At 42.9% G+C, this 20,238-nt stretch overlaps 1 protein-coding gene across 1 annotated transcript in view; it reads right to left on the bottom strand.

Annotated features, from left to right (window-relative positions):
- The window catches only part of BAIAP2 (BAR/IMD domain containing adaptor protein 2), a 134,506-nt gene that overhangs the window by 85,356 nt on the left and 28,912 nt on the right, over positions 1-20,238 (bottom strand). The window contains exons 2-3 of the mRNA XM_060271059.1: positions 14,398-14,473; positions 6,454-6,540 (exon numbers count right to left, since the gene is read on the bottom strand). Of these exons, the coding sequence (XP_060127042.1) occupies positions 6,454-6,540; positions 14,398-14,473 (163 nt within the window). The remainder of the gene's footprint in view (positions 1-6,453; positions 6,541-14,397; positions 14,474-20,238) is intronic.

The raw sequence follows: 20,238 nt of genomic DNA, 5'->3' as shown, positions 1-20,238 counted from the left end.
CAACTTAAATCTAGTCATTTTCTCTCTTCATATGATATCAGCAGTATTAAACAAACCATCTCCTCCAAGTCATGGATCCAAGCGGTTTCCTGTTTACTCCAACACTTTCCCCAGGGGGTGGAACACTCCTTACCACTACATCAGAGCAAACATCAATTGTCAGAAAACCCAATTGACGTTTGGTTCTATTCAGCACTAAAGAGCGGGTTTTCCTGGGTGAAAGCTGCAGGACAAGCAGAAGTCTGCATGAGCAACCCCCCCCCCCCAAAAAACCCCACAGATAGTGACTCTGTCAATTGTTTTCTTCATACATCTCAATTTCTTCAATTTATATGATCTGCTTGGAAAATCGTAATGGAAGTGAAAGTCACCTCCTAAAAGGCCAGAAGGGAAAGTGGAAGTCTATTCTGAATAAATCTCTATGTCCCTGCAGTAGCCAAGAAGAAGAATAGAGAGGGAGCTTTTACTGAGCTATAAATGGAGTAAAGGTGGCTTACAGGTGCAGATATATTTACCTAGACAGAAGGTGGGGAGCGGGAGAGAAAGTTGAAACTAAGAAAATACCAGATTTCCCTTTGAAGATGTAGTTTCAACTGCCCCCACATCAACGCACACCCCTGTCCTGTCTCAGGAATAGTAGTGGAGGGATGCAGAACATGCTAAGTGAGACTACCAAGAGGGAAATCATTCTGATGTTCCAGCTAAGCAAAGTGACTCAGTTCCCAGGAATTTGTCAAGGCATTTAGTATGAAGTCCCACCCATCGAAGACACCGTAGCACAGGTACTCACTTGTGGGCATTATAACATTTCCACCCATCTGCTGTTCTCCCTAACAAGCAAACCTGTGTAACGACAACAACATCAACATTAAGAGTTGCAGCATAGCAACTGAAGTTCATGACTTTGACTAAAGGAAAGAGACAATGGGCTGATTTCTCTAAGGAATTTTAAAAGGACATGTTTTGTAATCAGGTCATTATCTTAAGTAACTAAAAATAACTGCATCTGTAGCCAAGCTTACCCCATTTACAGCTCAGTAAAAGCCACCCTCCCATTCTTCCTAGTTGCAAGTATTCTGTAGAAGAAATGTTTAGTAGCTGTCAAATTTCACAGAATTATAGTCTCTTGCCCCCTCCCAAAAATAGATATAACTGACAAGGAATGCAAGGAATCATGCATTTGAAACCAAGATGAAACTATGAAGAAGTGAGTTATTATAGGAACGCAATACTGTACATACATATCAAAGACCTGACATTGATCATAAGGTGACTGCGGGAGTAGCTGAGTTTTTGGCAGCAGTGTCTCAAGGAGTAGTTTAATAGGAAGAAATCTCAGATTTTATTTATATATATATACATACAATTAGTATATGCAGTTTACTGTTGCCTCTTTGTATGCATTTTAAATACTTTTGTATGTGATTCTTTTTCTTGCGATTCTGTTTGTAAAATGCCTAATAAAAGTTTGATAGTTAATCAAAGACCTGTTCTACGCAGAACTAGACAAAGCTGTCAGGAGGGTCCCAGCCTGCGAACAATTATTCCCGCCAGAGATTTCAGTGCCAGAGTTGGGGACAATCATCACACATAGGACAACTGCACAGGCCACTTTGGTATTGGCAGCATGAACAAGAACAGACAAAAGCTGCTTGAACTGTGCTCTTCACAACCTTTACATCGTGAACACATTCTTCTCTACTAAGGCAAAACAGTGAGTATCCTGGAGACATCCAAGGTCAGACCACTAGCACCAGCTGGACTCGATTGTCACCAAGTGATCAACCCCGAACTATGCTTGTGTCACATGGAGCTACCACAGAGCCAAATGCAACACGGATCATTTCCCGGGTGGCGAGCAAGATCCTTATCCAGCCAAAGAGGGCCCATAACACAAAGTAGAATGAGTGGCCTTGATGAACTGCTATAAGGCGAGCCTTGGACTCATGTGCTTTTCCCATTTCTGTTCCTCCAATGCTTCTGTTTTGCATTAACCACAGTTTGGTATTACATCCAAATCCTAAAACGTTGATTAATCTTGAACTCTGGTTAATTAACAAGGCTTTGAAGTTGCCTTGTTTCAACAAACCATAGTTAAGATTAACCAGAATGTTCAGCTTCTGATATTACAAGCAGATGTCGTAAATCTTAAATTGAAACGAAAACTTCCAAACACTCATCCTCACAACGTGCCAGAGGAAGGACAGAAGGAATCAAATCCTAAATTTGCTGCAGGTTGTCCTCATAATTCTACACAATGGTTTAGTATCATGTGTGAATACAACCACAATCTACTATGGTCCCACACTTGATTGGGGGGGGGGGTTATCTATGGTAGTACCGTAGATAGTTGTAAAGTCATTCACATTTGGATTTCACACGCAATGCTGAACCATGGCATGATTGAACATTTTATTTCCTTTAATTTGGAGAGGAGGGGTTCCACAAGTTCTGCAACAGGAAACACACAATCTACAAACAAAGTGATTAAGTTACTGAAACTATGTGCATTTCTTCTCAACATTTTTCTAAATACAGGAATTGCACTTCAATTTTTTTTTGGGAAGAAATGCAGGGAACTTCAAAAATAATGGGCAGTGAAGGATATGCATGTTGACAGAGGAGATGTGACCCCAAAGCTGCTTCTCTCAGCCAAGGGGATTGCTGAATAAGTTGGGTGTCTTGAGTCCATCAATTCACAAGCTTGATATGTTAACTCTCTTGACTTGCAGCAACATGAGTAAGGACTGCTAATCACTTGAACTAAGTAGGTTTTCTGTAGGCATTTCTATAGTCACTGTGACCCAAATGTATTTCAATATCACTTACAAACCTCAAGGCTTAATATATTAAAGAAGACTGGTACACATTGTCAGCATTAAGCTGTCCCGGGGGCCAGTGGCTAAACTGGCCCCACAGGCCAAATATGCGATTGCTCTCACAAACGTGAAGAACAACACACACAAGTCAGTAAATAAGGCTAAACTGCTTTATTTACTGGGCGCTCTACATTATGGCTCCCTCTCTCTGGCTTCACAAGCCAGTAAAGAGAAAGAACAAAGGAACAACAGTCCCACTTAGGAAGACAGTAAGACAAACATCCTGTCTACGTCACATCCACTCTGTGGAATGAAAACACATACAGTCAAATGATACACAATAAACCTATGACTGCAGACTGGGAATGAATCTCCCAACACACATCCACAGTCTTTCATATGCAACGAGGTTATACAGGGGTTTTGCTGCATCCTTACTTCCAAAGTGGTAAAAGGATTGCAGCCATATTAAATAAAATCGCAAAAAAAAAAAACAAGAATAGTTCAGCATGCACAGTGTCTGACATGTTTCAATATGCTGGAAGGAATGCAAACCTCAGCAAGCACAGCACCATGCAAAATAGTAATAATAATAATAATAATAATCTGTAGCTAGCTAGCTAGCTAGCATCCAAAATTCTACAGTTATGCCTTGGAGCAAAATGTAAAATCCGCTGTTCCTTCAAGGATCTGCAACTAATGGCAAGCCATGCATTATCTCTCAGATTTCTTCAAGGCAGAAAAGAGCAGCCCACTTAGATTCTTTACTCCATATAAAAAGGCAAGCGCAAAAGGACACAGAACTAGCATTTTTCTCTACTGGGTGTATTTAAGTAGATAAAGGGCTCCTTCAAGGCAAGATGACAACAACTTTGGCTCTGTTGCTCAGTGGCAGGGGATGCAGTCTATGTGCACACGGCTGCGATTGAACCCAAGTGAGCTGTTGACTTGGGGCAAAATAAGAGCACATTGTATGAATATCAGATTAGCTAAGGTTTTGGAAAGACTTTTAGAGTCCTAACAGCCTTCACTTCACGATGATTCCCCAAATACTCAGCAAACCAGAGTTTATTGGAGCCAGAAGGCTGTGTTGTTACTTTTACGGTACAAATCATGCAGGCTATGCACATTTACTTAAGACTGACTGGGGAGGGGGGATTTGGAAACTGAGCAAAAAGGAAGGAATTAAAACGTGGGTGGTTGCTTGATGGGGATTAGAAAGGCTGCAGAGAAACTGCAAGGAAACCCAAACAAACTCTCATTATGCTGACAAGAATTTACTCAGAACAGCAAAACATATAGCAAGATGTCTGACTTTTCAGGGCTTGCGTGAAACTGCCATGTCCTGATATATGCTTGCGTTTCCAATAAAAACCCCTCCATGTAGTATGCACAGGTAACAGGCTATTCAAGCCCTGTGTTTTATTAGCGTTTGTCTGTGAGTCCCACTTATGTATCAAAAGCAACACTCACAGAGAACCAAAAACAGATTTTCCCCACATCTATACATCGCAAGGAACATAGAGGTGTTATTGTGGCAGCCCATCAGAAGCGCGACTTCCCCAGACCCCAGAAATAAAACCTAAGAGTTTATTATTCACATGGACGGTCTTAAGTAAACAGGTGACCCTGCAGTTCCCAGGAAATGACAGGGTTGTCATTGCTTAAACAATGTTGGGGGGCACTTTGGCTTTTTTAAAAAATAATAATGTCTATACCACTGTTTGTCAAAAGACCTCAGGGCAGATGACAGTATTTTAAATATACAAACATAAATCATAAAAGCACAATACAACAAGCCATCTCTCATCAGAATAAGAGCTGTAGTTGCCTGTTGTTGTTGTTGTTGTTGCTGCTGCTGCTGCTGTTGTTGTTTAGTCGTTTAGCCGTGTCCGACTCTTCGTGACCCCATGGAACAAAGCACACCAGGCACTCCTGTCTTCCACTGCCTCCCGCAGTTTGGTCAGACTCATGTTGGTGGCTTTGAGAACACTGTCCAACCATCTTGTCCTCTGTCATCCCCTTCTCCTTGTGCCCAACATCAGGGTCCTTTCCAGGGAGTCTTCTCTTCTCATGAGGTGGCCAAAGTATTGGAGCCTCAGTTTCAGGATCTGTCCTTCCCAGTGAGCACTCAGGGCTGATTTCCTTAAGAATGGATAGGTTTGATCCTCTTGCAGTCCATGAGATTGTCAAGTATCTCCTCCAGCACCATAGTTCATAGTTGCCTAGCCTAAGCCAAAGACTCTTCACCCACAGGCTGGACAGAAGAGGAAGGTCTACAGCTGGTGCCAAATGACAGCCGATGTTAATGAGAGCTGAACCTCAAGGGGAAAATGGTCCACCAAAGTTAGGCCATTAGTGTAAGTTCTATGACTAACTCTGCAGCAGTGAAGGCTAAAACTTCTCTACAAGCAAAAATGTGTCTTGTTAAAGGACAGCCTACTACTTTCATCTACCTTTAGATTAGGTAAGCATGAAGAAAACTGTTTAGGGGGGCAATTAACACCCCATTTCCTTTTCCAAGGAAGAGGAGTGTTTATGAACCAAGTTGTGGAGAGATTATGTATGTATAATAACACTAGAGTATTATCATAAGGCTTGCATAAGACAGTAAATTAAACTGCGCAAGACTCCCAATATTAGCCCACAACTAGTACTGCCATGGTGTTTTTGTTTTTTGCATAAAGTGGATTTTTATTTTTGATCTACTCACCAGCATGAGACCAATAAAACAATGTTTATTGCAGAGGGGAAAAAAATATTTCAACACCTGCAATTATGATATTTCATATGAAATACTGGGGCTTGCTCACACTAGCTCAACTCAAACGCTACACCAAACCATGATTAAAGATGCTTAATTGGCATGTTGTCCAAATTGCTCACCAGTCTAACTGATCTTAAGAAATGTGGACCAGCAAGCAGGGCCTCTGGCACTGATCTCAAGGGAAGGCCAGTTCATGCAGGTGCAAGAGGTGTTTTGGTTAACCTGGTTCCAAAGCTGCTTCCTTAGAGAAGGGCCTCAGTGAAATAAAGGAATTTTATTTGAATGTCCAATCACGTCATGTCAACCGTGGTTGGTTGGTGGAGCCAAAAAATTGGTTGCCTTTGCAGACATGTTCATATTTTTCCTGCAATGATCCATGGTCCTGATTTGGATCTCAGGCTTATGGAAAACCCCTCTGACTCTAAAATGCCAGTGTCTTATATCTAGTGCCTTGAACAGGATGCACTTCAAACAGATGGAAATGAATTAGGGTATTTTGCATGTCATGTACAAATAAACATCCATCCTGTCACTTAAGCATAATTTACGGAATCCATATTCCAACAATAAACACAGGAGAGTGTAACCTGCATGTTTGAGAAAGGGGTGTAACAGCTCACGTTAAGCAATACCGAGGCAACAACTGAGGATATTTTAGAACTCCTCTCACCCCTTATGAATAATGAGTGCTGCTCTTTCCCTAGAGAAGACAAAGAAGTGTTGTGAGTTCATCCTTCCCCTTTTAGCAAACATCATCTCAACCTTTTAACCAAAGTGGCTACCTTTTTTTCAGCCCAAGGGCAACATTGACGGTTGGCTAACCCTTTGAGAGCCACATGCCAGCAGTGAGTGTGGTACTTAACTTACCCAGTTCCTTAGATCCTTGACTTTCGCTGGCCAATTCTCCCATTTTAACCAGAGCATCAAAGTATCCTTTTGCTGCAAAAGTCACACCTAGAAATCGAAACACATGTATATTATTGCCATGTACGTTTTTACCTCCAATGTTGCTTCAGGGATAACACAACAGAAAAAGTGTCATTTATTTGAATGTAGTTGCTAAATACGGAATTCCCTGTTGATTTACAAGGCAGCTATAAACTGCTGTCAAGTCCTTGTTGCTAGTGTTGTCACCAAAATCTGGCAGAATCAAAGAACACCACTAAGTTAGTGAAACAAGACTTAGCTTTGCAGAAGCCATGCTGGCTCTGCTTTAGCAAAGCTTGTTCTTCTGTATACTTGGTTATTCCAACAATAAACACAGGAGAGTGTAAACTGCATGTTTGAGAAAGGGGTGTAACAATACATCACCAGTTTTCTGGAGACAGACGTTAGCCTAACCAGCCTGTAATCTCCAGGAACCCCGCCCCTTGGATCCCATTTTTTTAAAAACTGGTATTACAGTGGCTACTTTCCAGCTCATGTGGTTTCCACTAAGTGCAAGATCCTGAGGCCTAGCTGTCAGCTGTTGAGTTTTTGGTTTTCTAACGTTTCAGAACTCGAACCGTCTTCCGGAACAGATTACATTCGAAAACCGAGGTACCACTGTACTAGCTTATCAAGCCTCCAAAAATCTTACTAAGTAGCCAGCTATCACTGACTTTCAAATGCAGCTCGAGTTTTAGCTCGTTTGTTGACATTCCAATTGCACACGTCACTTTAATCAGATAAGAAGGGGGTTCCACTTAATCACAAGAACACATTGCATAGATTTGATTTAACACCGCAAAACTACATGTTCCAGCAAGTGCTACTGGATTAAACTGCTTGCGTTTCATAAGGATACAGATCAAGAGACAAGAGAGCGGGAGAAAATGGAATGGCCTTTAAGATTACAGAGTTGAGATCTGCAGATAGACTGCATTTATCAAAAACTGAAGCAAATGAAACCAGATTGCAAGATAAAAATTTCCTTCAGTAGCACCTTAAAGGCCAACTAAGTTTTTATTTTGGTATGAGCATTCGTGTGCATGCACACTTCTTCTGAAAAACTCAGTTGGTCTTTAAGGTGCTACTGAAGGAATTTTTTTATTTTGCTTCGACTCAGACCAACACGGCTACCTACCTTTTACCAGATTGCAAGAGTTAGTTCTCAAGAATGGATACCATATTAACCAGGCATCCCCAAACTGCGGCCATCCAGATGTTTTGGCCTACAACTCCCATGATCCCTAGGTAGCAGGACCTGTGGTCAGGGGTGATGGGAATTGCAGTCCAAAACATCTGGAGGGCCGAAGTTTGGGGATGCCTGGAATTAACCCACTTCCTTGTCTTGGAGCAGCATTTCTCAAAGAGTGTGCTGGGATACACCCAATGGCCTTTGGGCTACTTTCAAGGTGGCCTTAGTGCCACAGCCCACCCTGTGCCTCCTAGGTGTGCCATTGCCTTTTGTTCGGACCAGCACCAGCACCAGCAACTACCTGCATGCTGATTATGGGTGGCTGGGGGAAGAGCAGTTTGGAGCAGGCAGGTGGCAAGAAAAGTCTCCCTTCTATAAAAGGGAAAGGGCTGGAGGACATGTTGAAGAGATTAAGGAAGTGAGAGGTACGTGGTTAGCATTTATTATAATTATGAATAGTAAATAAACTAGGAACAGAAAAGGAGGATGTAAGAGAGGAAAGAAATTGTAGGAGGAATAAGTGAAGGTAAGAAGACCATAGAGGAGGTATAAAAGAAACTTGGAAGTTGGTGGGGGCTGAATATGGTACAAAACAAGTGTGAAAGGAGAATGGGAGAAGAAATCACAGATGATGACTAAAAATAGTTTCTCACAAGCTCATGGGAGTCAGAAGGGGGAAATATAAAAGAAAAAGACTCCCCCTGCCCCCACTTAGGCAAACTAATGCCCGGGGGCTGGATGTGGCCCAACCGCCTTCTGAATCTGGCCCACGGACAGTCTGGGAATCACTGTGTTTTTACATGAGTAGAATGTGTGCTTTTATTTAAAATGCATCTCTGGGTTATTTGTGGGGCATAGGACTTCGTTCATTCCCCCCCCTTTAGTCTGGCCCCCCACAAGGTCTGAGGCACAGTGGACTGGTTCCCTGCTGAAAAAGTTTGCTGACCCCTGCTCCAGATGAGCAAATTCTGCCTAAAATGGGAAGGCTGTCATGGTAACTCCAGAGCAAGCCTCTGCACTTAGCTTAAGGAACAATGCCGTGGCAAAGAATTTAGCCATTTCCAAAGATGGGTTGGGCATCAGCAGGAAGCAATGTTAGCAACTGCCCACTGGTTATGTCAAACTCTGCTTCCAGCTGCCACCATCTTTTAACTGGTGGGCCTCAGCAGTTTTCAGCCATCTCAAGTGGGCCCTGGTGATAGAAAGTTTGAGAACCTGTTTTTTAAAATCTACTTTTAGTTGCAGCACTTTATAAAAGTAAAAAATCTAAATGTGAAAGGGAGCAACAGCACAACAGTAGTATACATGTCTACTTAGAAGTAAGTTCCACTGAGTTCAACAGATCTAACTCAGATTAAAATGACAAAGCAGTGGTGTAGCTACACGGGCTTAAAATGCTTCTTCTTTGTAAAAGGTTTCCAAGATGATTAGTCTCTTTTAAAAATGTAGTTGGTGTTTGGTTTTTTTTAATACTAAACAGGTCTGGAAACAAATTTTATGAGATTATTTCAAGTTCTTCAATAAATCTCAGGGTCTGTAATCTTTAACTCAGGGGTCAGCAACCTTTTTCAGCCACCCACTATCCCTCAGACCATGTGGTGGGCCGGACTATATTTTTTGGGGGGGGGGGTGAACAAATTCCTATGCCCCACAAATAACCCAGAGGTGCATTTTAAATAAAAGGACACATTCTACTCATGTAAAAACACCAGGCAGACCCCACAAATAACCCAGAGATGCATTTTAATAAAATGACACATTCTACTCATGTAAAAACACGCTGATTCCTGGACCATCTGCGGGCCTGATTGAGAAGGTGATTGGGCCGCATCCGGGCCACGGGCCTTAGGTTGCCTACCCCTGCCTTAACTCTTACAAGAAGAGCTCTCAGTTAGCTGTATATAGTTTTATGTAACTATATGTTTCCTGCTTTCATGTTACTCTTAGTCTTCCTCTTCATTAGATATACATTGCTTAACACAGGCATCCCCAAACTGCGGCCCTCCAGATGTTTTGGCCTACAACTCCCATGATCCCTAGCTAACAGGACCAGTGGTCCGGGATCATGGGAATTGTAGTCCAAAACATCTGGAGGGCCGAAGTTTGGGGATGCCTGGCTTAACACATACCTTCCCCCATTTCACAGGTGTACTTATCAACACTCTTATTAGCTTACCAAGGATAAATGCTGCCTTGGGTACAAATTTAATAAATAAATGCTCAAATGTATCGCCCTATTTACGCACTGCTGAAAACTTTTCCTGAGTGCCTGCTCAATGCCAAATTCACAGCCTCTGCAAGGGTTTCTCTGCAACAAGCGCTGGTTTGCATGCAACTCTGAGTCAAGTTGTTTGTTGTTCCCGTCTCCAAGCAGAGCAGAGCAAAATGGGAACAATTCAGTAGCATGCTGCTCAATCATGTTAAGCTAAAAACCACAGTTTACTATGACATGTGATGTGAACCAGCCCATTATGTATTGGGCACACAAATCCTACCCTTACAAATGTTATTTTGGGGTGTGGGTGGGTATGGGTGTATGTAACACTTTTATGTTAGCCCAAACCAGCAGGGCCACTATGGAGTTGCTTTTCATTCATTCCATGGTGTGTAACACTTGGGCTATACAGTATTTCAAAGTATTTTATACAGTGCTGTAAAATCAGCTATGGGCCATGACTCCCTGATGAAAACCACGACACTTCAAATTCTGTCAGCGTTCTTTAGGTAACATTTTGATCTCCTTTTAACAGCTTTTCAGGGTCAACCTCAAGATAATAAAATGCATATCAAGGGGTTGGTGGGCTTCTTCTTAATATAAGCTTCCTTTCTAGCAGAAAGATTGCCATGGCATGATTCCGACCAGGGCTTCATTCCTTCAGCTTCTTGTGAATGCTAAGACACAGTCTTGAAACCCATGAAATAATAATAAGAGAAGGAAGTGCAACCCTTGAGAATGTGTGGAGTTTGGTTCTTTACTGAGTAGCACTGGATTTCAAAAGCAGGCTAAAGACACCCAGTACTTCTTTTTCTCCTTAAGAAACTATTGGAGACTGCAGATCAGTACAAAGCATGTGCAAGGCATGTGCAAAGCAGTTCCATGTTGTACAGCATAGGTGCCAACTCCCTGGGACCCTGGGTGCCTGAGCACCCACAATATTCCCCCTCTGAAGGGGCCGGGCACCCACAAACTTGGGTGCCAGGGCCATGCATGCTGCAAGGCACCCACGGCCCTGGGCAACCACGGTCACAAGGCCAAGCTGGCACTCCTGTTGTACAGAATGTGCTGGAGTTGGTTTGAGAACATTTCCCTTAAGACTCGCTCAAGTGATGCAATGCTCACAAAGCTGACTCATCAGGTAGTTATTCCTTTTATTTAAGGTGGTTGGTGGTGGGGAAATCCCAGGAATGTTACTGAATTGCTGCTGCACTTAAACAAGCAGGCAGAGTCAGTAAGTGAAGCTGTCAAAGGGATCCTCGGGCCATCTAAAAGGGGGGAAAGGCTTTCAGGGAAAGCTTTCCTCTAGGGCTTTAACGAGGTTCAGGTGTTAGCAACTATAAAAAAAGGAAAAAAGCAATTAAGTTCTGCTTGCTAGCTAAAGTCCCTGGGGGTGGGAGGGACGAAAGTAGCCTGCACTACGGTACACAAAAGCTAGCAGCACAAATACCTAAGAGAAATAATGTACATGGCTGACCAAGCTCTTGTTTGGTTTGAACAAATGACACTGGCTGAAACACGTAGGAGATTTTCCACACCTGCCTAGGGCCAGCCAGCTGAAGCAGCCAGGGCAGGAAACCAGGCATATTAGGAGCACAACAGCAGCTACAAATCTACTAACTTTTGGGCAAACTGCCAAGCAGAAGGTAAAAAAAACCAAACCCATCCTTGAGAAAATGCCACTTCACATAACTCTCTCTGGTTTTGCTCTGAAGATTTTTTCAGTGTACACTTAAAAACGTACAATCTGAATGTGACGGACAGCTGTTTGGAAGAATCTGTGTGTCATACAGATACACTCAGCATGCAGGTGGGACTGGCTACAGTTCCCTGTGAAATGTAAATGTGGAAGAAAACCTGGTGGGGTTTGGGTTGTGGGTTTTTTTTTTTTTTTGCTGCCTATTGTATGACTTAAAAGTGCTCTTAAAAGTGGTTCTTAACTGTGTTATTCTGTGTTGGATGGAAGAATCCTGTGACCTCTTAAAGACTCGACTTTGAATTAAGGCATTGGCTTTAAAGAGTCAACTTTTGTAAGATACGGGATGATGAAGCAGGATCTTGCCTACGAAAGCTCCTGCCACACAAACATTTGATGCTAAGTAGACACTGAAGTCAAGGGGATTCAAGTGCCCTAATTATAGCCTTAGAATTCCCGATGAAGCCAATGGATCAAGTCCGCACCAACAAGTCAGTCATTATTAACTAAACTGGATGAAAGCCTTTGTCTAAGAATTGGATCGCTCTACTTTCTATTATTTATTTTCCATTTCTTTACTCATCCTTTGGTCCCAAGCACAGGTTACATCAACTAAAATACAGTCTATAAAACAAAACCACAAAACAGATACAACTAATAGCAAAATTTATGGGGAAGACAACTAAAAAAAGTTTACTCCGCTTCCAAAGGTCAGAGTAAACAGGCGTAGCCAACAGAAGATGTAAATTCAGTGCCAGATTCTCACTATGGAGTGAGAATTCCACAATTTTTGAGCTGCCACTTACACCTCTGTGGATGGCAGCATTACCAACAAGTGCTCCTCCACCCATCTTGATACCCAAACTGGTGGATGTGGTAGAAGTTTCTTCAGCTATTTGGGGCCCAAAGTCATTTAGAGCTTTATACATTAATGTAAACACAAATAGGCAACCAGTACAGGTGCTTCAGGTCAGGTGTGATATGACTCTTTGCAGTCATACCAGATTGCAACTGGTCCAGAATGAGGCAGCCAATCTCCAAAGAGTCTCTAAGGGTGGCCCCAAGTAGAATGTATTGCAGTAATCCAATCTGGAGGTTACCAGAGGATGAGTACAGTGGCCAAGTCCAAACAGGCTTCGCGATATCCCTTGCCCCTCACACTGGCAAACCAGCCGGAGCTGAAAATAGGCATTCCTAGCCACTGAGGCCACCTGAGCCTCTGGTGACAATACTGAAGCCAGGAGTATTTCCCACAGATCTACTCCTTCAAGGGAAGTGCGATCCCACCCAAAACAGGCTGCATCCCCATTTTCTGTGCTGAGGAACACAACACCTCTATCTTGTCTGGAATCAATTTCAATTTCCTCATCAACACCCAGCACAACACTGAACACCAGCCTTCCGATGAAAAGGTATGGAGAGATAAGAGCTCAATGTCATCCATGTGTTAATGACACCTTACTCCAAAACAGATGTTACCTCCCCAACAGCTACATATGAATATTAAAAGAGCATGGGGGCAGAATGCAGCCCTGAAGCATGGCACAGGTCAGTGCCCATGGCACAAAGTAATACCCCCCAATAGCTATTCTATGGAACAAAACTCCCAAATCAAAAACAGAACCTTCACAAAATGGTGCACAACCCCCACCACTTGGAGTCTGTCCAGGAGAGTAAAGGTAAAGGAACCCCTGACCATTAGGTCCAGTCGTGACCGACTCTGGGGTTGTGGCACTCATCTCGCATTATTGGCCAAGGGAGCCGGCGTACAACTTCCAGGTCATGTGGCCAGCATGACAATGCTGCTTCTGGCGAACCACACGGAAACGCCGTTTACCTTCCCGCCAGAGCGGTACCTATTTATATCTACTTGCACTTTGACGTGCTTTCAAACTGCTAGGTTGGCAGGAGCAGGGACCGAGCAACGGGAGCTCACCCCATCGCGGGGATTCGAACCGCCGACCTTCTGCTTGGCAAGCCCTAGGCTCTGTGGTTTAACCCACAGCGCCACCCACGTCCAGGAGAGTACTGAGGTCCAAATTATCAAAAGCGGCAGACAGATGAAGAAGAATGAGCAGGGTTGGACTCCCTTCATCTCTCTCTCGACACATGTAAACGAACAGGGAAACCAAAGCAGTTTTGATGCAATGGCTGGGCCTGAAGTCAGAATCAGATCGACCTGGATACTCAGCTTCTTCCAAGCATGCTTGAAGCTCGACCACCTTGAAGCTCAAAGTACCTTGCCCCCAAAGGGGACATTCAAGAGTGGTTGATAATTGTCAAACTTTTTTTTTTGTTTACTCATTTGGGATTTGCTAATGCAGCTTTGAAACATACATCTACACTGTAAAGTGTAGTGCTGGAACTTCTTTGCCATTAAAGATATATTTGAAGGTTTTAGGCAATCCAAAGAGGCTATTTGAGACAGGGTGAAATCACAAGTTGTGTTTATCATCTAGTTGTCAGTAAATCAGCAGCCTGTATCTGGCTCATCATTGCAAGGAAGATGTTTCATGTCACAGCTTTTTAAGCAGTGCGCTTTGTGACAGCCCTTCATGCTTCACATGTCATAGAATGATAATGCGCTTGTGTTTTAATTCAAAGAGCTGCTTTGCAGTCTGCCTTCGGCAGACAAGAGCATTTCCTGACATATTTTCTAAACTTCCAAGAGCAATGCCAACAACCTCAGCGACAAGATTTTTGCCATTCTCCCACACACACCTCTGCTACCACCCGATGCCACAGCCATGACAACAACATGCACAATTACACTTTGCTTACCTGCCAAGGCTTTTTCATAGTTCTTCCCCATGGAAATGAAGTTCCGGAGGCTGGGGTTGAACTGCTCCATTATAGTCTACAAAGAAAGAAAAACACACAAACAAACAATGCATTAGCAATTCAAGCACTTTGCTGAGAAAGCTACTAAAAGTGTTCTTCTGCTCCTTGTGTACACATGTGTGAATACAAGAGAGGCTGAGTCACACTATCCTACAGAATACAGCCTCGGAAACAGAATCTTCCCACAGACACGCACACCATGCGACACAGACAACACAAGCCAACAAGTCAAACGACATTTTACAAGGCAATGGGTGCATTTTTACAATTTGGTCCGGGATTCTAAGTCAACAGTTATGTATGAGAGGAATTCCAGAGACCACAAAGCTCTCTCCTATATGACTATTTTGCCAGAGCATAAACAAAATGAAGTATAAACCAGTACAAGGAAGCAGCAGCAGAAGAAGAAGAAAATCAGAAGAAGTAGGATAAGAACAGCTGGCAATTGGGCACTAACACTTCAGTCTGTAGACACAAAGCAAGGAAAAACATTGACAGCAAGCTTAAATTTGGCCAGACTTAGAAATGTGTTTATTTGTAGTCGTTATATGTATTCGCCTTGGTTCTCCTACAGAACATTGTGTAGGGGACTGGCTAACATTGCTATATATATTTCATACATTTAAACCATGCCTGCAAGTTCCAGTCAAATACAAGGGCCCTGGATGGGCAAAGCAGTGCAAGGCAGAAGCCTGCTTCTGTATTTAGCACCTCATGATGAGGAAGAATAATTGAGGAACCTTCATTTTTTCTTTTATAGTCACCACCGGCTTCCTGACAGAGATTCTTTATGGGCAATTAAAGCATTCTACTTAGCAAATTTTTAACCCTTTCTGTCTAGTGGGTGGTGTCAGCATACTGGGATTTCAGATTTTAACACCTTGTTATACATGTGGAACTGTTACCATTTACTGTAAATATATGAACAATGCCATTTATTTAATTACATATTTACTCCTAATGGATATGTGAGAGGGACAGAAAACACGTGAGAGTAAAATCAACTGCACACAGACCTTTCTGGTTCTGTTCTATCCTATCCCAGAGATCTGCCTTCACATTTTAAGTTTGAGCTCTTTTAAGAAAATGGTTTTTCCACCCACCAGCTTCTTTGGCTTATTTTATTATTGTAAAAACAGACACACTCAATACTGCTATGTTTGGCCAGGCTAGAAAATGCAGGGCAACAGTGTCTAACTAGAATTACATAGTGTGCCAAACAGATGAGTTCATACATTTTGGTTTAAAGGTGCCATTTAACAGTTGGAGGATAACAATTCATACCCTCCCTTTCTGAATAAGATACAGTACTCTCCAGGCAAGCTGCAGAACAGTCAATAAAAGCAATAAATACAATTCAAAGTTAAGACAGCAATATACAAATAGTAATTAAAAACACCATCAGCAGAGACACAAAGTTCTAAAAGGCTTCAGGATTAAACTCCATGCACCAACTACAAAGTAACAATGCATTTCATGAATGGCCAATGTGGTGCCATTCAGATATTGTTGAACTATAATTCCCATCATCCCTAACCAATGGCCATTCTGGCTGGAGCTAATGGGAGTGGGAGTCTGGAAGGAACACAATGTGGCAGCATTAATAATAAGGCCACTCTGCATAAAAGTCACTGCCATTCCATCATGACCAAAGACAGCTGGAGTTATGTCATGTGGTCTAACTGGAGATACATTTTAATGTATACCTTAAGTCCTGACAAAATACTTGGGAGACAATCTCTTATTCCTAGCTACATTCCTCCTTGCCATCAGAATCAGGTCATGCTATGGCGAAGCAGGTCCAGTGCCTGAAGGCAGTAACGAGATGGATGATGGCCAAGAAACTGAGACTGGCTCCTGATAGGATATCAGGAACGAGCCAGCAGTAAATCACACTGTGCAAGTTGGAACTAACTCTTTATTAGCAAAACACAATTGACACAGGAGTGCTAGGCATAAGGAGCATCTCCAATAGGTCTTGCCCCAATGAAGCAGTTGCTGTGACTGAAGGTCCCCCTCTCCCCATAGCTGCCTAAGTCCTCTCCTTTTCCAGGGCTTTTTCCAAGCTATCGGAAACTGTGTTTGTGCATTACCAAGCTTGTTACAGCAAGAGGGGGAAGACACCCATGATTCTTCACAGGCCTGACTCGTCTCTGCCTCTTGGTCTCCCTCATGCCACTCTCCTGCCTCAGCTTCTGACTCTGATCCTGGACTTCTCTCTGCCACAGACTCTCCAAGCTCACTAACTCCTGTTACTCCTTCAACTCCCGACACCTCCTCTCAGTCTTCCTCCTCCTCCCTCCTTTTGGTCCCACCAATCCCCAGGCTCTGAGCCTTCTTCCCCTGGGGGTTCCCCAGCTGGTTCCTCCCACCATTACTTTGCATCCAACCCATCCATGACATAAGACAGAGGTGCTGAGGAAGGGCAGTTCCCATGTCCAGGAAGCAGATAGATGACCTGTTCTAAACATGGCTGCACTCCCCTTCATGAAGCAGATTTATAGTATGGAAGTGTTTTTCTGTCACTTGATGCCTAGGTGACACAGAATGCCAGTTTCCTGCTGTGGTGCTTCCTAGACTGGTCTAGTAACCCATGCTCTGGTAGCCTCCCATTTAGATTCTAATGCACTCTACATGAAGTTACCTTGAAGACTGTTCAGAAGCTGCAATCAGCCACCAGAGTATTGAGTGACATGGCTTGTTCTAACCATAGAACCTGTTTTACAAGAGCAGCACTGGTTACCACTTGTATGGTAATAACTTGGATGTATCCATGTATCAACTTGCTTGGAACCCTCAGATTTATAGGAGAGGACCTTCTGGAGGTGATACATCAGGTGGTGATAACGTATGGTCTGTGGTGGCTCTCTACCTGTGGAACTCCTCATCAGAAAAACAGCTGGCATCTACATTGCATGGGTGGGAGGTATCTGTTCACCAAGACATTTGGGCACAGTTTATCAGTGTTGCCCATTTGTAATGGAGACTGCTGTTCGCATGGATTCTAGGACTAGTCTTAGTTTGTTATATTTTGTTTTAATAATTTTTGCCCATAAGCCATCCTGAGGTTATTTATTACAGAGAATGGTATAGAAATTCATTGACTAGAATGCATGAGTGAATAACAGAAGCACCAAACTGGCTCAGTAGCAGGTAAGAAAAATTGGCACAAACGGTTGAGCAGGCTTCCTCAAACTCTGCCCTCCAGGTGTTTTTGGCCTACAACTCCCATGATCCCTAGCTAGCAGGGATGATGGGAATTGTAGTCTCAAAACATCTGGCGGGCAGAGTTAGAGGAAGCCTGCTGTTGAGCATTGTGACTATTTTTCTTTGGAGACCTCGCCTCATTGGTCTGCAGCAAATACTTTCCGGTGCTTTTGTTCTCCAGAAAAATTAACTGTTGAAGCAGCAGCTCATTAAGTAACTTGCTCATAGATCAAAGTGCAAGAACAAAGCGTGCATCCACAGCCAGGACATTTCACTTTGCTATTCTTGACCCTTAAACATGTAGACAGGATTTCTGCTAGCTAACAAGGTGAAACATAGGTTTAGGTAGGTTTATGGACCGAGGACAAGGTGGTTGGACAGTGTTCTCGAAGCTACGAACATGAGTTTGACCAAACTGCGGGAGGCAGTGCAAGACAGGAGTGCCTGGCGTGCTATGGTCCATGGGGTCACGAAGAGTCGGACACGACTAAACGACTAAACAACAACAACAAGACATGCACACCCCTAACCCGCACATGACCAATACAAAGAATGGCAAAGTTCATTAGAAAATGCTGAAACTGATAAACAACTGGATAAAGATTGAGCCCAAGCTTTGAATTTGAACAGGCCAGATTTAAAGGCTAACCAATAGGAATGCCATATTCTGTTGAAGGCACCAAGAAAGAGAGGGGAAACAGGCCACGAAATGAGAGGATTCAAGGACAAGAAGAACTCTCACCTCCAGTTACCAAACTATGTACTTTTAGACTTCTACATAATCACCAAAGAGAATGGGCTCTTTGTTAAGTGTGTCACAAGCTGTGAATGAGTCTCCTACCTACCTTAGCTCTACAATCTAGAAAGTCATTCAATCACTTTGTAACTATGGCACCTTACAAATAAGATGAGGAATTCACTAGAAGCAGAACTAATTCTGTGCTTTCAGATTGAGAATCTAACCCCTGAACTAATGGAAATTTCATATTGCAGTAAGGAAAGCCACAGGCAGATAACAGAGGACTGGGGAAACAGCCTAGTATCAGAACAACAAGCTCACTGCATAGTTCATGGAACTTTTATATCAAGAGTCTGCATGATCTCTAATGCATGAAGTTTGTTGTCTTCTTTTTCCTTCATAGGTTGGCATCTACAGTGGTACCTCGGTTTACAAACACAATTGGTTCCGGAAGTCTGTACTTAACCTGAAGCATACTTAACCTGAAGCGAACTTTCCCATTGAAAGTAATGGAAAGTGGATTAATCCGTTCCAGACAAGTCTGCGGAGTACTTAAAACTGAAAATACTCAAACTGAGACGTACTTAAACCGAGGTTTACAATGGATGATATTTTTCCTACTTTGGCTACATTTTTTAATGGCTTGACACATTGGCTAACTGACCAGTGGCTCTCTTACAAATTAATAAAACAAGCCATCTGGGCATTTCCACAGTTACGACCCGACCAGTCACATACAAATTCTATTTTCCTATCACTTCCCTATTGCTGAAATACTATCCTAGAATATTAACATACCATGCACGGGACTCTTAAAGACAAGTAAAATGCAACAGGGGGAAAGATGCTGGGGCAGTTTTGGCCACTCCCTGGAATTCAGAACTGGCATTCACCAACACTGCATCCTATCCACAATGGGTTTTCCTTCCATGTGAACTTGCCAAGGTTTTTTTTTCTTTTTAATCTTGATAAAAGATTAAAAAGATAAAATACATGAACAGAAGCCCAAGCTTACCTGGCAATTGTAGCAACAACAAGAGTGGGAGCCTGGGAAATAACCTCACCCAATACTATCAACCATTTTACTAATATTCTAGTGTGTTGTCTGTATTATTTGATGAGAACAATTCTATGGGGAGCAGTTTAGGCATCTGGAAACGTTCCAGTTTAAGAATGAATTTTCCTGGATGCGTACATTTAAAAATGCCGCTCGGAAAAGCCACACACAAGAGCTTTTTCTCGAGTTCGTTTTGAGCTCCTTATAAAAATCACGTGTATGTTATCCACAGGAAGAGAAAGAGTTCTGGGTTCTCCCCACTACCATCACTATCTCTCAGGGGAAACAAAAAAACTCTTACAGAACAAGGGTTCAAACAGAATCTGGATTTTCACTGCAACCCAATGGGCCTTTCGTAGAACTGGAACTCTTACTACAGTACTAACCTGTGTGGGAGGTGGAATGCCCAAATACAACTGAAATAAGCAAGACTGCTGTAATACCAATACTTTTACCTCTTGTTCCTGTTCCCCCCCACCCCGGCCATTATTGCAGGATATAGTTCTGACTGTTGTACTCCCCTAAAAGCAAGAGGGGGGGGGAGTGAGACAAGACACTTCTGTTGAATAAGCTGAGTAAACATCTGCCACCTCAACTGAAGCCGGCCAAGCAACCATAAAGCTCATTTTCTGCCTGAAGCGTTTTTATCCCTCGTTTCTGGATCCTGTTCTTTTGAGACTATGACCACTGTAATTTTCTTCAGCTAATGCAACCCGTCACTAATGCCAAGGAGCAGTAGAGCATCTGCCATTCTGGTGTTCAAAACAGCAGGTTATTA

Source organism: Zootoca vivipara, chromosome 2 (assembly GCF_963506605.1).
Source record: "Zootoca vivipara chromosome 2, rZooViv1.1, whole genome shotgun sequence".
NCBI lineage: Eukaryota > Metazoa > Chordata > Lepidosauria > Squamata > Lacertidae > Zootoca > Zootoca vivipara.
The sequence above is the reverse complement of the archived record's forward strand: the minus strand, read 5'-3'. Positions and strand labels throughout refer to the sequence as shown.